The following is a 16608-nucleotide window of genomic DNA, read 5'->3' on the forward strand; positions in this document are numbered from 1 at the left end:
TCAATAAGGCCTCTATAAGACCATTAAAGTACAGAGAAATCTGTGCTTAATATACTTTTAATAAGAAAATTTAGCTCATAAATCTATTAAATTTGGGATTTAAATGTCCTGTACACAGTATTATAATTATTCACTTATTTTTAGTAATTGACAATATTGTCTGAACATACCAATGATCCTGAATGTTTATTCTTTAAATAATAGTACTTTTTATTGTCATATAATGTGCCAATTCTTTTGTTGTTTGGGGTTATTTTGTTTGTTTTGTTTTTTGAGACAGGGTTTCTCTGTGTAGCCTTGGCTGTCATGGACTCGCTTTTGTAGACCAGGCTGGCCTTGAACTCACAGAGGTCCACCTGCCTCTGCCTTCCTGAGTTCTGGGATTACAGGCCTGTGCCACTGAGCCCAGCTAATGTGACAATTCTTAAGAAGCCAAGAAAGATACTTTGTAAAGTGAGCATAATATTCCTTCTGTGTGAAATCATATAAAACACAGTGTTAGTGGACTGTGTATGAATTAGGCTTTCAAAGTGATCCTTCTCCATGTGTGAACTTTGGTCATTTATAAAACATTTACATAATCAATTTCTAAACAATTGCTTTATTTTGCTTTTAAAAATATTTTTGAGGGTGGTTAAGAATGCCTGCTACAGATTCCAGAGAAACTAAATGCTATTCCCAATACTCCCTCAAAAAAAAAAAAAAAAAAAAAGCAGCTCACAACCTCCAATAATTTTTCTTCCAGGGGATCTAGTGTCTTCTGGTCTCTGCAAGCACCTGGATATAAATGTGCAACACATACACACACACACACACACACACACACACACACACACACACACACACCATGGGCGGGGGGCCGAGGAGGGAGAGGAATAGGGAGAAGGGGGTGTGACAACACACTCACACACAGAGAGACATCTCTATGTCAGTGAGAGAGACAACAGCCACAACAAAAATCTTTAAAACCCCAGTTACAGCTTTTTCCATGTATCGGTAGCATAAGGATTTATTTTAGGGCTGGTGAGCTAGCTTAGCAGGTTAAGACACTTGTCACCAAGCCTGATGGCCTGAGTTGGATCCCAGAGGAGAGAAGCAATCCCACGTGTTGCCCTGTGAATTCCGCACTCACATGTACACGTATGCATGCAACAAACACACAAGTGTAATCATTTTTTTAAGTTGTGTTTTAAACATAACAACACCTATCATTAGCTTAAAAACAATTCAATGATTTTGATCCTAATTAGTACCTTTGTTCTCTCATATACAATATAGATTTTAATGATAAAGTTCTACTGTGAACAACTTAGAAAGAACAGCTTCCTCTAAACCTTTTGCAAAATTCTGATCAGAACTTCAATGATAGAGATGTTGGAATGTTCCAAGTCCAGAGCCAAATGATCTTGGACCACCTTTAGCTCCTTAGTAGCCATTTAGTACCCACCTCGCTATGTGACCGGACATCTTTTTGCCTAGTAGGTAAATCTGTCAGACTGTAGACACAAAACACTAGCTTTCAACAACTAAAAAACGAAGTATGCAACTTAGGCCTTGTGTAGCTGGGGTTTCTCCTGCTGTGAAGAAACACCATGCCCAAAGCAACTTGCCGAGGAAAAGTTTGTTTGTACTTCCATATTTGTTTGTACTTCCATGTTTGTTTGTATTTTGATTGTACTTCCATATTACAGTTCATCATCGAAGGAAGTCGGGATAGGAACTCAAGCAGGGCAGGAACCCGGAGGCAGGAGCTGATGCAGAGGCCATGGAGGAGTGCCACTTACTGACTTGCACAGCCTGCTTTCTAACAGAATCCAAGACTACCAGCCCAAGGGCGTCCCTGCTCAAAATGGGCTGGGCCCTCCCGTTTAATTACTAATTAAGAAAGTGCTCTTGAGGCTGCATGCCTACAGCCCCATCTGATGCAGACATTTTCCCGACTGAGATTTCCTCTTCTCAGATGACTTTAGCTTGTGTCAAGTTGACATAAAACTCTGCAGGACAGGCCCAGAGGGGAGATTTCCCCACTTCCTGGGACCTGCCTACCTCAAGTTTCCACCAGTGTATTTAAAAAGTCTTGCTTTTCTTTATTCTATTACTATGCAACCTCAAGAGACTGTTACAATATTGGAACATGGAATTTGAGGTACCCTGAACCTGTTGTTTTGGCCCATGGTCACTCATATTTGGCTCTAAAATGATCTCCTATTCCCTTTTAGGTGAGAGCTAACTTTCTGTCAGCAGTTAAGGTACTCAACTTGGAGCCCCAAGAATGATCTCTTCACAGGAGGAATCACCCCAATCAGAGCCAGGAACCAAAACAACACAGGGCCCGTGTGTCTAAACTGTAAAGTGTATTGTCTCCTCAGGTGAATCTGGGGAGCTTCTTTCTGGGAGTTGGGCCATCCTAGGTTTGTCTGAGGATCTACTCGTTTATGCTGAGCCAACTGCTTATGATCCTACTCGGCAAGGACTGCTTTTAAAGCCTTTGGCTTAAGGCATCCATTTTTGTTTGTTTGCTTGCTTTGAGAGCATGTGTGTGTGTGTGTGTGTGTGTGTGTGTGTTCCTGATCATTTGGTGTATTAATAGCATTTAAGGGAGTGTTTCAATTTTCCTTCTGTGGCTATGATAAGACACTGTGACCAAAAGCAACTGGGAAGGAAGAGTTTTTATCTTATACCTGTAGTTTATGGTCCACCACTGAAGTCAAACAAGACCTCAAACAGGAACTTAAAGCAGCAGCCATAAAGAAAGGCTGTTCATGGCTGCTCCTAGTTAGCAAGCTTTCTTACACAGCCCAGAGCCATTTGCATAAGGAACAGTGCTGCCTATGGTGGGCTAAGCCTGTCTGCATCAATTAGGAACCAAGACAATCCCTCACAGACATGCCCACAGACCACCTGATAGAGACAGTTACTCAGCTGACACTTATAGGCTGTGTCAAGTGGAAGTTAATTCTAACGAGAACAGGGAGGAAATAAGTATTTGGAGGAAAAATAGGTAATTTTTGGTACTACAGCTGATTTTACATTTGTTAAATATGTAAATTCAAATTGCAAATATTAAAACAATAGAAAATTCTGAAAGTAACTTGGGTTTTATGTTTCCTAGGGGGAATAATTACTATCTGTAAACTGCTTTACTATGTGCTCCTAACTATTAATCCTAGCAACGGTTTTTAAAATCAATTGGGCAGCTTAGTTTAATTGAAATTTAAAAATATCTAAAAAGAATGAATAAAAATCAATAATTTATTAAATTAACAAGAGCATTAAAAACTACATCTAAGTTAGAAGAAGATGTTAGAAGTAAATAAAGGGCCTGGAAAGATGAGTCAGCAGTCCATAGAACCTGGGTTCAGTTCCCGGAATTCACGAGGCAATTAACAGTGTTTAACTCAGTCCCTGGGTGGTTGCTGGTTCCCTCTTTTGGCCTCTGCAAGCCATGCATGCACATGGTGCACAGAACACACACATGCAGGCAAAACACCTATACACATAAATTTTAAAGACAGAAAATCCTAAAACAATTTTCAGATGTTAAATTTGATTAAAGACAAGTATGAGGACAGCCCCTACTGTTACCTGTCTTTCTCTGACCTTGCCTCTTTGTTCTTTATCTCCCAAGAGAGCAAAATTCTTTTCAAAAGGAAGGATTATTATGGCCTGTTTTAAACTAAAGCTGGAGAGAAACAAGATTCCTTGCTATTAAAAGCTAGCATTTGTAAAAGTCACTTTCCCTTGGCTAGCCCATAACCACATCTGGGTGTGTCTTATTTTCTTCCTCTTAATCGTTATGCTTTAAGGCTTTATTGAAATATCTTTATTTTATCAGCTAGGTCAAAAATTTATTTCAGCATCGAAGCTATGAAGCCTAATTTGACCTACGCTGAGGTCCCTGAGAGTCTAGGGGAACTCCTCAGCCACTCAGATGACAATGTAGAGACATGTCTGTCTCTGTGCCCTCACCATGAGCGTTCCTGGAAGCTCCTGCCAGGGCCCACCCTGAAGCATTAATGGTAAGTTTGTCTGTCACTTGTCTGGTCGGCCTGCTGAGGATGGCTTGTTTATTAGATCTTCCATTCATTCTTTTCGTGTCTGTTTTTCTGGCCAGAAGAGCCACTTAGTGTTTGATAAATGTGACTGGCACAAGAGAGAAATCTTAGACTTATTCATGCCCTACTCCTGGGTCGGATGGGACAATATATACCCTTTCCAGGGGACATCATCCTAACACAGCTGATCGCTCTCCTGCCTCCAAGGGGTCAGCTTAAGAATAAGTGAGGAGGGAGAGGGCGGGCAGGAGAAATGGCTAAGTGGTTAAGAGCACTGGCTGTTTTCCCAAAGGTCTGAGGTTCAATTCCCAGCACCCACATGGCAGCTCATAACTGTCTGTAACTCCAGTTCCAGGGGATCTGACACCTTCACATGCACATATAAGCAAGAAGAACACCAAAGTACATAAAAATAAATAAATGAAACATTAAACAAAAAGAAGAATAAGCTACTTGTGTACAACTAGAGGGAAGAGTGGCCACTCAAGCACCAGTGATGGCCAAATCCTGGGTAAATGGCTACGTGAGGGGCCAGTGCTGCCTTGTCCTGGGTAGGTGACAGGCCATTACTGCCTGGTTTAGGAAGGGAACCATATTTTAGACAGCAACTGGGTAGGCAGATGATTTCTGACCCCAGTAATCTATATTTCTTTTATTCTTACCTTTCTTTTTCAATTTTTCTTGAGACAGGGTCTCACTGTATAGCACTAGTGTCTCTGCTGGGATTAAAAGCATGCACCCCTTATACCTGGCCTTTACACACACACACACACACACCATGTATGGGAAATACTGTTTAGTGTCAGTATAAAATAAAACACCGAGAAAGCAACTTTCATAAATAAGGATACCCTTTTGCTATTTAGCTCTTAATAATACTGGAAGACACTGCCTTAAGTCTACATGACAAACATCACCTTTTGATCTTTGGTGCTACAAAGCCTTGCTATACCATAAGGAGATAAAAATGTAAACTGTTTCCTTTCTCTGGTTATACTTGGATTTCACGTAACTCTATTATGTATTTCTGATAACTGTTTCCATATGTATTGGGGGGGAGGGGTATGGGGTTTCCAAAAATGAGTTATGCAATAAAACCTGTAGCCACTTCAATTTTTTTCATTCATTTTTCTGGCAAGCTAAAATAATTATTTTATTTTATTTTGGTACATCTTATTAGAATGCCTGTGTGTATATTTGTAAACTTAAGTGTTTTGGTGACACATAAAAAGATCTGAAAGAGCTAGGCGCAGTGACACATACCTATAATCCCAGCACTGGGGAGGCAGTGACAGGCAGATCTCTGAGTTCTAGACCAGCCTGATCTACAAAGAGATCAGGTCAGCCAAGTCTACAAAGAGAAACCCTGGCTTGGAAAAAAACAAAACAAAACAAAAACAAAAAGTTCTGAAAAATATATACTCCTTTAGAAACTTGAATACTCTCAATTTCTTAAAACTACTAGAAAAAAAAAAACCCTTTGGGTACATAAATTGTTTCTCAAAACTTTAAAATGTTACATGTTTATATTAACAACATTTATTGGAGTCATAAGACAAAGTTTCCTTAAGCTATAATGTCACATACATACACTCTGGTAAGGATTTCCTTTCAAATCAGCTTTTAAAAAATTAACTAAAATTTTATTCATTTATATAAGTCAATGGATAATGCAAAAAAAAAAAAAAAACCCCACAATGGACTTTCCCCCTAGAAATATTCTTAGAAGGTAGGCTTGATGGTGCTTTCCTTTAATTCCAGCACTCAGGAAGCAGAGGCAAGTGGATGTCTGAGTTTGAGGCCAGTCTGGTCTACATAGTGAGTTTCAGGTCAGCCAGGGCCATACAGAGAAACCCTGTCTTAAAAAACAAAACAAACAAAAGCTATATGGTCTCTGATATTTTTCATAATCTAGTTTCTGTTCCCCTACGTGTGCATGAGTATCGTCTGCAGGTGCCCAGGTACCAACCAGGTAACCTGGACCTTGTATTCCCAGGCGACGGTCACTCATATTTGGCTCTAATATAAACTGCTTTTTAAAGAAAACTTATATGACCATAAAATGACAATTTTGCAGTTTTTTAGTTGAGTCAGACTTGTATACCCACTCTGTCTATAGACAAATGAATGAAACATTTAGGGTAACAAGAACCAACTCTGTAATAACCACTCTCTTTAACACTCTGCCAACTGGTAGCAGCTTTTAGTGGTAGAGCCACTTCCTGTAACACACACACAGCATGGCAAAGTCTGCGAAACATAAACGTTGCCTCATATATATAACACGCATGCATAATCTCTTATCTCTAAGAATTCCCAAGTTCCATGAAGCAGATGAGAACGGAAAGCCCCTCATACCTGGTAAATATCAGAAAGGCTGCTGCTTCCGGAGTCACTGGTGATGCTACATCCTGAATGGCTGGAGGAAACGTGGGTCACCTGTGGGTGGAGGCTGTCAGTGAGGTGTAGTTTTGTGAAGTCGGCAGGGAGCTATGGAGTAGAAAGCAGAAAAAAAAAAAGAAAGAAAGAAAGAAAGAAAGAAAGAAAGAAAAAGAGGGGAGCTTATAATTTGTATCAAGAACTTGAAGAATACACTTTTAAAAAAAACTATGATACTGTACAGAGTTGCAGAACATCAAGCCAAAAACCACAAAAGATCCTTCCATTTACAAGTTCAAAAACTTTTTAATATTGTCCTAATAACCCAAATCACAAAACGCTAACGTTTAAGATCACACAATGAACCTTAATAGTATTAAATTAGATTTCTAAATCGGTGAGTTAAATTATTAAGACACATGGATGGGCATTAAATTTGGTAAACTCAATTTTCAAGTAACAAAAAAAATGAACAAATTATTCTATTTTATTTGTTAGCAGGTGCCAACCAAAGCTACTTTGTAGCAACAGGTTAAATAGCTAAGGAAACAGACTTCTGGTTCATTCATGCTCAAATGATGATTTTAAAAGGTTTTGTTTGTTTTTAAAGCAAGCATCTTGGAAGCACTGAATCACGCTGCCACCATACTAGGCTATGTGAAAAGAGATAAAACACGCTCTAGGAACTTGGAATTTAAGTTTGCGTACAACATTCACTTAGCTACACACACGTCACTCTCTTTGTTCATGTTTACACTGTAAACCACCTCTTGAACAGATTTCACTGACTGTCCCTCAACTGTTTCTAACAGACCTGACATATACAAGAGAAAGTGTTACTTCCTTCAACAGGTATTTACTAAGCCCCTTTCCTTTCACCATGAGTGAGTCAACTAGTGAGACTAAGAAAATAACCGCTAACTCTTATCAATTATTTCTCTTCCTCCTCCTTCCCCCATCCCAACCCCTTTCTTTTTGAGACAGAGTCTCATTATGAAGACCATGCTGGCCTGAAACTCACAAAGATCCTCTGGCCTCTGCCTCATGAACACCACGATTAAAAGTTGTGATCAGGATGACTAATTCTTTTGAGCTAAGGAAACTAGATTTGTGTACAGTATACCAAAGGCATTGCCTAGTAATGCATCAGAAAACATTCACTAGCTGCCATGGTAAGATGGCCATAGCATTCTCTCTTCGCTGCTGCACACTGACCCGATTTAGCTGGTAAAATCTAGTAAGGGCTTGCTTTAGAAACATTCCAGTCACTTCTTGGACTCTCATGCCTTCTCCAAAAATGTAACACTACCACATAGTTTAGAACAAGCTTCCCAAGGGAGATGCTTGGGCTTTAAACAGTAAGGTCTGATGCCTACAGCAGAACGGATTTACATTCTACATTCATTCAGATGCCATCAGTGTCTCTCTCTCTCTCTCTCTCTCTCTCTCTCTCTCTCTCTCTCTCTCTCTCTCTCTCTCACACACACACACACACGTGCAAGCTTCACAGTAGTTACAAGTCTGTTTAGAAATAATTTTTAAAAACTTTGAGACACAGAGTACATAAAACTTAAACATGAATTTATTATACAGCATTCAATTAGACAGCAAATAAAACTCCTATGTTCACAGAAATCAGAGAAGCAGTGAATAAAATAATCACAAACATTAACTATTTTTCTGAGACGTATGTATTTCTGTGAAACACATACAACTTACAAGAATAATTATTTGTCTATAGGCACTAGACAGGTACGTAAGCACTTCCACAGTACCTGAAAGCTAGTGATTACCACTTACAGACACGACTCAGATCGGCACTGGCGCCCCATGGAATTTTTAAAAATTAACTATTTCAAATAAAGTTACAACTAGCTAGTAAGTAGCTAGTTACTCCCAGCCACAGGAGAGACCTGCCCAACTTTTATATGCTACTGTGGACTCATGTATGTCTGCTCATCTTCACAGTATCATAGCTAAATCGTTCCCTAGGTCCAGAACAACAGGCTGTGGACTCAGGGAAAAAACAGTTTTGCTCTCAACAATTCAGTTCCAATGAACAAATATGCACCGCTTCCCTACATGACAGATACTCGGTGAGGATCAGGGACTAGGAAGATGAGTAAGTCATCTCCAACCCAAACTGTAACCTCTGCTAACCCAGAAGTCACTGAGACAAGGGATAATGAGCAGTGGAAGACAAATTGAACCCTTTTAAAAAATATATTCTTTTTAAGTGCTGGAGATCAAACTTGGGTCTGTGCTACTACTGTTAGGCAAGCTCTCTCCTCCACTACTGATCTAAGCCCCTAGGCCCCTACACAAGCTTTAACTCTTTCCCTGCCGTAAGTGTTCTGTGGAAAAGTGCACAAGATAATGATGCAGTGAACTGAGAGTAAATGGTAATTAAGTATTTCCTCACATCAGAAATAGAAATACAGATGCCCTATTTAGGAAACTTAAACTATCTTTTACCATAAATGGGAGCAACAACACAATTTTGAGTTTGGGGGGGTATGGGTATGTACCAAGGTCACGGAAAGGCAGATGCTGTAAAAGGTCTCCTGTGAGGTACAGTGGGATGTGCGCTGGTGTGGCCCTGCCATGCCTGATGGAAAAGCAGCCAGAGGCTGCTAGGATAATGATAGTTCTTAAGAGTCAAACAAAACCACAAACTGTGGGTGTTGGGAGTACTGAGGCTGACAGGTGCAAGTGCCAGTCTCCAACCAGGCTTCCTAATAGCATAGAACCCTGGGGAGAGTCCCTGGGAGTCAAAATTAACACTTTCTAAAAAGGCACACTCTGACAGCAGGATTCAGTATTTTGCTCTGCTCCAGCACGACCCAGTGTTGACTTACACTGTGTAATGTGCACTGTGTAATGGAATTCCTATATTCCTAAAATATATTACTGGTAGGCCATATTTTTGTTTGTTTGTGGGTCTCACTATGTAGCTCTGGCTGTCCTGGAACTTGTTACATAGAACAAGCTGGCCTCGAACTCACAGAGATTGTTTCCATACTAGGCCTGGGCTCCTAGCCCATAAGGAGAGTGACAGTAGATTTCTGTAGGGCTTTGCTGCCATCCTTATTGTAAGTTTGGTTGGTTGGTTTGGGTTTTCTTTTGTTTGTTTTGTTGAGACATGGTCTTGCTATAAAGCCTTAGCTGGCCTGAAACTCACCTTCCTGCCTCTGTTTCCTACAGGAATAAGCCATCATATCCCACTTAAAACATAATTCTTATAACCCACAATTAGATGAGTAACTGGACCACAGCTTAACTACCAACGCTGCTAAATACATAAGAAATAAGAATATTTATGGCAGGAGCAGGAGAAATGGCACAGTAATTAAGAACACTGGCTGCCTTTAAAGGGGCCTTGGTTTCAGTGCCAGCACCAACATGGTGGCTCACGACCTGCTGTCACTCTAGTTCCAGTAGATCTGATGCTCTCTTCTGACCTCCACAGGTGCAAAGCATGTGCATGGTGCACATACATACATGCAGGCAAACCACCCATACCCTTTTTTTTTTTACATTAAAGAATATTTAAACCAGAAATACATTTCATATCCTTAAATCAGATTTTCCGGATCTTAGGTTTATATTCAATATAGTCATGTCAATTAAATAAGTGTAAACCTAAAATAAGTCATAGTTGTGTGAAACTTAGGCACCGTTTGTGCAGTAGTGTCTTTCATTTTATTGGGAGCAAACAGGGACACTGCCACAGCTAGCTTGAAAGGGCTCTAAAGGCCTTAAACCTTCACGTGAGTAGGCATGCTTAATCAGCACTGATTTGTTCATTTAATAACCGGCATTTATAAAATAATAGTCAATAACCTCTACTCAGGGCACGCGTGTAAAGCAAGAACATCCTGGTCTTGAAACATCACTACGACCTTATAGAACTGGTAGAGTTCCTAAGGCTGGCGACCGTGCAGGACACTAAGGGGCTGCCTTCCTTCCGTTTCCTGTTCTCTGTGGAGAAACCTCAGGCTGGGGATTAGCTGAGCCACTGTGCCTCAGACCCTCGATCCACCTGGGAAACATTTTGTGGAGATTCTACTACCAGACAATGCAGATCACATCTTAGCGGACAAATCCAAAATATAACGCCACCAACTCAATTGTATTTAACCGATTTTTTTTTTTTCTGAACTAACCTTGGAACTGCTTTATTTCAAACAACGGAGCACAGCAAGGCTTGAGAGATTGTCCAACCTTCCCAAGCAGCTTACCCTGAGTAACACAACTTCGGGTGAAGCAATCCTTAGTAACTAAAGACTAACTTCACATCAAGTAGATTAATAAAAGTTTACTGAAATGCATCTGCTAACCCCATCAACTGGAGTTCCTGAACGCTCTCTGTGCTCACCTTTTTAAGCTCCAGAGAAAGAACTGCTGCAACACTGGGGCTGTTTTCAAAGTATGACTAAGTATGACAGCATGTTCCCACACAGCCATCACGGTTTTTGTTCTCTTAGCTTCTGAGATGGAGTCTAACAGTACAACTCAGTCTGACCTCAGACTTAAGAGCCTACCTCCTCAGTTTCCTGAATGTCAGGGACCATGCGAGCACTACCACGCCAAGCTCATTTTTCACTACCTGAAGGCCTGTGTGACGAGGAGGCGATAAATGAGGGTGCAGACATCACTAAGATGTGTTTCCTGCATAAGGTTAGTATTTGTGTCAAAATCTAAGGCTAGAGGTGACACAATGTAATTTAAGAGAGTACTTAACTACAGACAAAACACTTCCAATAATGAACTCAGGTTTTCAAAGCAATTCTAGCTGCTCCTGTTGGCACAGACCTCTAATCTCAACTACTCTGGAGGTCGAGGCTGAGATCCCAAGTTCATGACCTGCCTGGCTACAGAGAGAGTGCACGGCCAACCTAGACAGTTTAGTGAGTCCCTGCCCCTCCCCACTCCACACCCCCAAGGAGAGAGCTGGCTGCAGTTCAGTGGCGGAGCACCTGCCTGGTTAAGTTCAACCCCAGTACCACCAAAAACAAAGTAAACTCAAAACGTACCCCCCTCACTAGGTGCACATAAGTGTCTTTGACCTATTTCTACTAACCATCAGCCTATAATCTTATCGGTTTTAAAGATAACATCTTAAGGAATAAATACTATCATCCATTATCATAGTAATTTTTAAATACTCCACAACTGCTGAACCTAGGCTCTCTATATAAGCCTGCCTTTGAATGATTATTGTCAATATTCCACAAGGGAAACAGAAACAGATTTGTACAATGTTAAGATTTCTTTTTTTCCCTTATTTTGCGGGGGAGGAGGTGAACAGTGGTGCTAGAGATAGAACTGTGCATGGAAAGTGCTTGACCGCACAGCTCTAGGTCCGCAATGTGGATTTCTTTTGCTCACACACATGTACGATGGGAAGAAGTTAATGCGTATCATGAGATATTAAATTGGCCATTGTAATTTTTCCTCTAAAGAATCCTGTCAAAGGCTAACACTTTATAAGACCTTAGAAACCTCTTAGCTTCCTACTGAGTATAAAAGGCTAACCCTAACATTAGACCCATAGAGATTCCCCTCTGCTCTCCAACCGCTCAAGTCCGGTGACTCTGGACAAGTAAGTTAACGTCTGTGTGCTTGTTTCTTCTAGGAGATGAACAGCGTGTAATGAAATCAGTCACTGCTTCCTTCCTCACTGATTTGCTCATCACTGCCCTACTCATGAGCGCATCACAGGCGCTGTCACAGCTAACACTGTGACTCTAGCAGCTTCCATACTATATGGCTCCCAGAAGTCTGGATAAAAGACTCTCAATAAATCACGTGTCTGTGTGGAGCTCACTGCTGAGCAAATCCTGCAAAATAGTGGACATGCCTTTCAAGATACGCTTATCATTCAACTACCCCGTCTTTAAATAACTGTTCAGGTCCTCACTGCTCAGAATTCTTTCAAAGTGATTAACAATTTAGTCTGTGCTTTCGGTGTACAGTCTTATCATGTGTGATCGCAAATGCCTACATCCATATCTTCCCAGATGTAACCTGTCTAACCACAAAATGTTATTTCTGCCACACGGATGCTGCCACCAGCATGGAGTGAACAGAAATACCCCTGGGGAGGCTGAGGAGGCCTTATGCTCTTTCCCACCAGTTCTTCATTGTCATCCTGTAGTACAGCGTTCTAGAAGCAACTACAACAGAGACACTTTGTGTAAGGATATAGCTCATGTTCACAAGTATTCCACGTGGTTTTCTGTTTAAGCATGAACCTTTATGTTCTGAATTAGCCGTTAAACTGTGGTATAAATTCAGTGTCCTTGATTTTAAAAAAAATCTGAAATTGGGTACTCCTGGCACTACAGAAAGAAACTGCCACATCTGACCTCATGGGATGTCTTTGTCAAAACTCAGGTGTGCTAAAGACATTGTATAAAATAATTTTTAGGCTATTTAAGGCACATATGAAACAAACTGCATGATTTGACTTGGGTCCAAGACATCTTATTACGCATAGAGAGACATTCCCACTTTATACCACCCCATACAAAATTTCCAATCAAAATCACAATGGTCCCAAACATTCAGGGTACAGGACACTCAACATGAGTGCAGGAGCTTTCTCCCAAGGCAGGAAGGCCATCCTCACACTTTCCTCCACTTTAGAATTATAAACTTTATTGGTCATACTGTTGGGCAAATCTTCTCTCTCAGACAACCTCTGTAGCCCAGGCTGGCCTTGAACTCACTAGGCAACAAAGGATGACCTTGAACTGCTGATCCTCATGCCTCTACCACTTGACTTCTGGGAGCACACACACTGGGGATGGATGTCAGGGCTTTATGTATGCTAGGCAAACATCTACCAACATCCCCACTCCACTAGCTAACTCTTCTACAGACTAATTCCTACGTTGGTAAGATGAGGGTAATATGAACACAAACAGGATGTCTGGTATCTCTGAGGCAAACAAATTAGTAAACCGATAGAAGAGAGGCCTCGGTCATAAAAGATTGACAGTCTCAAGCTAATACTTCGGGAAAACATTTTCTACTGATGCTGAACAGAAGTGCTGTGTAGAAGAACATCTAGATGAAGTCAGCTCTGGAAGGGAAAAGTAGAATTCTTCAGTGGAATGACGGAGCGTGTGATTCTACTTCAGTGCCAGGTATTCTCAACTGCCAAGTCCCACCGTCTCAAACCCAGCAAATAAGACTGCCTATAAACCCGACATGGTAGCACACACCTGAACTCCCAGCACTCAGGGAGGCAGAGGCAGGCAGATGGCTGTGAGTTCGAGGCCAGCCTGGTCTACAAAGTGAGTCCATGACAGCCATATGCATATGTTAGAAAAGGGCCTGGCACCTCATGTCTGGATATAAGCAGTATTGTTTTTCTTTTTTGGTTTTTCAAGACAAGGTTTCTCTCTGTGTAGCCTTGGCTGTCCTGGACTCACTTTGTAGACCAGGCTGGCCTTGAACTCACAGTGATCTGTGTGCTTCTGCCTCCCTGAGTGCTGGGATTTCATTGAACTCTTACAACAGCTTAGGAAGTCAATAATACGAAAGAAACGAAGACATAGAAAAGTTAAACAGTCAAGGTTCTTGCGTCACAAACCAGGTCCACCCAAACTTCACACCTGCATGACTGGCAGTGACGGTGATGTCACAGAGACAGTCTGAGCCAGCCAACATGCTCCAAATCATTAACATCGGTGTTATTTCTACAGGATGTATAGATACTACTGGTATACTGGTATAGATGGCTGTGTATCATTTACTTCATTTTTAGTAAATGTTCTTCATGGTAATAACTGTTTACTGCATTCTTTTGAAACTGATCTTTAAAATGTTTATGGAAATATGCAGTAGTTGCACGTTTAAGGCCACAGACCCAGGGAATCACCGCTGAACTGCGCAGCACTTCCTCAGATCCTTTACACCAATACTGTCAGCAGCAATCCCATAGGCTGAGGTTATGTTTGCTTTATGGAAAAGTAGATTTTTGTTAAAGCTTTTTTAAGGTAAAAAAATAACTATATGAATTTAAAAAATAATAATAACAATAAACCTTGAGATAGATAAAAGAAATTTCTTGTATAATAGCTAATTCTAGTGGAAGCAAAACCTTGCCTTTTACACACATGTACCTGAAGATTGGCGGGGGGAGTTGTATTAATATACTGCAGAAGAATCCTTCTGACTTTAACGCACTTGTGAAAAAATAAAATAAAAAATTCCTCTGAGAAATTCCAAAATATTTGTGGGTCATGTAATCTAAGAGTTTTTGGTGAACAGCGAGACCATTAGAGACTCAGGAAGCCTCTGTGCTCTTAGCCCTTCCCTTTCCTTTTCCTTTTCCTTTTCCTTTTTTTCCCTTTTTTTCCTTTTCCTTCTTCCCTTCTTCCCGACTTTGCCTTATAAAAAGAAAAAGAAACACGGCAACTACTGGGACTTAACAAAAATCATCTGTGGGCTGGGGAAGTATATTAGCAGCTAAAAGCGCTCTGCATGAAAATCTGACTTCAGTTCAATCCCAGGACCCACATAAAAAGCCTAACAGTAGGGGCAGCACACATCTGTCATCCCAGTACTCCTATAGGGAGTAAGCCGGGAGGTGGAGACAGGAGAATCTGCAGGAAGCTTACCAGCAAGCAGTACAGTGGCAGAAACAACAGAGACCCGACCTTAAACAAGGTGAACAACTAGGAAAGGCTGTCCTCCCACCTCTAACACACACCGTGGCCCGCTTACTGTGGCATGTGTACATCTACACTCATACATGTATAAATAGTAAAAAAAAAAAAAAAAAAAAAAAAAGTATATAGATAAAAAAAAAATCACCTGGTTAGCATGCCGTCTACTTTAAATCACAAGCTAACTCCTCTGCATGTTTTTTCCTAATGTTAGTCACAATCACTTATTATTTTGGCTACACACATTAGTAAGTGGGAAATGCCCTGTCTATTCTAATATTTATGAAGAGCCCAGGTCCTACCCTTCACAGCTAAGGACACTCAAACCACCATGTGGCATGTCCAAAGGCCGCAGGTAAGAGGCTCTACATATCTACGACTATGTATAAAGACTAGAGATTCAACAAAATACAAAACACAACGGCTGTGTGGTTGAACAAAGATAATACACTCAATAGCATCCTACAAGGAGCAAGCTTGAGTTCCCAGTCTCTTGTTTTCCAGAGCTCCCATGATGGCTGCTATAGAAGCAGTAATCCCTGAAGAGGGAAGAGATGCTGGTAATATCAGCAGGCTGTTTCTAGAACCAACTATACAGCAAGCTTGATGAGCCACAAAGGGACGGTACTTAGTTATCCCAGATGAGAAAATGCTCAGTGGAGTGTGGAGTCCGGGAAGAAGAGCTTAAAATCAAAGAGAAAGAGTCTTAAGGGCTCTATGGGGGATTCTAAGCTGCCCTCCTTGTGAACAAAAATAAACAGAGGTCCCTTAATATCTCAAATCCCTTGTACGAGATGGCATTAATATTTGCATATGACCTCGGTGCATCTTCTCCTAGATTTTACTTTACTTCTGGATTATTTGTATCAATACACTGCATATGTTATAGAGTGTTATGTTGCATTGTTTCTGGAATAAAAACCTCAAAATATTTCTATATTCCATGTAGGTGAAATTTTTCACTTTAAATATTTTTGACACAAGGTTGATAGAGTAAACCAACTGTAGACAGTTTAAGGAGAATGCCTCACAGAATTTAACTACTTAACACATACCCACCCACCTACACACATACACACACACACAGAGAGAGAGAGAGAGAGAGAGAGAGAGAGAGAGAGAGAGAGAGAGAGAGACAGACAGACAGACAGACAGACAGACAGACAGACAGACAGACAGACACAAACACACACAGACACGTATTTAAGTCTACATATACCACAATGGCTAGACTGGCTTGGTAGTCACTAGTACACTCTTTCAACAGACACCAGATAACCTTTCTCATCTTCTCATACAGTTAGAAGCCATGTTAAGAGTTGAAGTCTTTGGCGGTATGAATAATCAGAAGTGAGTATGCCACTTCCATACCTTACTGGTGACAATTTCCCTAAAGCCCCCCTGTAATCTGTTCCCTCCCTTAAAGAGCCTCACTGTAGAAAACAATACAACAGAGCCACATGCTTTCAAGAAGGCCCACACTTAAGGCAGGA

The 16608-nt window shown here is 40.8% G+C and overlaps 1 protein-coding gene across 7 annotated transcripts in view; it reads right to left on the minus strand.

Moving 5' to 3' along the window:
* The window catches only part of RAPGEF2 (Rap guanine nucleotide exchange factor 2), a 226131-nt gene that overhangs the window by 49960 nt on the left and 159563 nt on the right, over positions 1–16608 (minus strand). For all 7 annotated transcript variants that reach the window (XM_084769670.1, XM_084769671.1, XM_084769669.1 and 4 more), the window contains one exon: positions 6414–6545. In XM_084769670.1, the coding sequence (XP_084625796.1) occupies positions 6414–6545 (132 nt within the window). The remainder of the gene's footprint in view (positions 1–6413; positions 6546–16608) is intronic.

Source organism: Acomys minous, assembly GCF_964271855.1.
Source record: "Acomys minous genome assembly, chromosome: 19".
In the NCBI taxonomy this organism is placed as follows: domain Eukaryota; kingdom Metazoa; phylum Chordata; class Mammalia; order Rodentia; family Muridae; genus Acomys; species Acomys minous.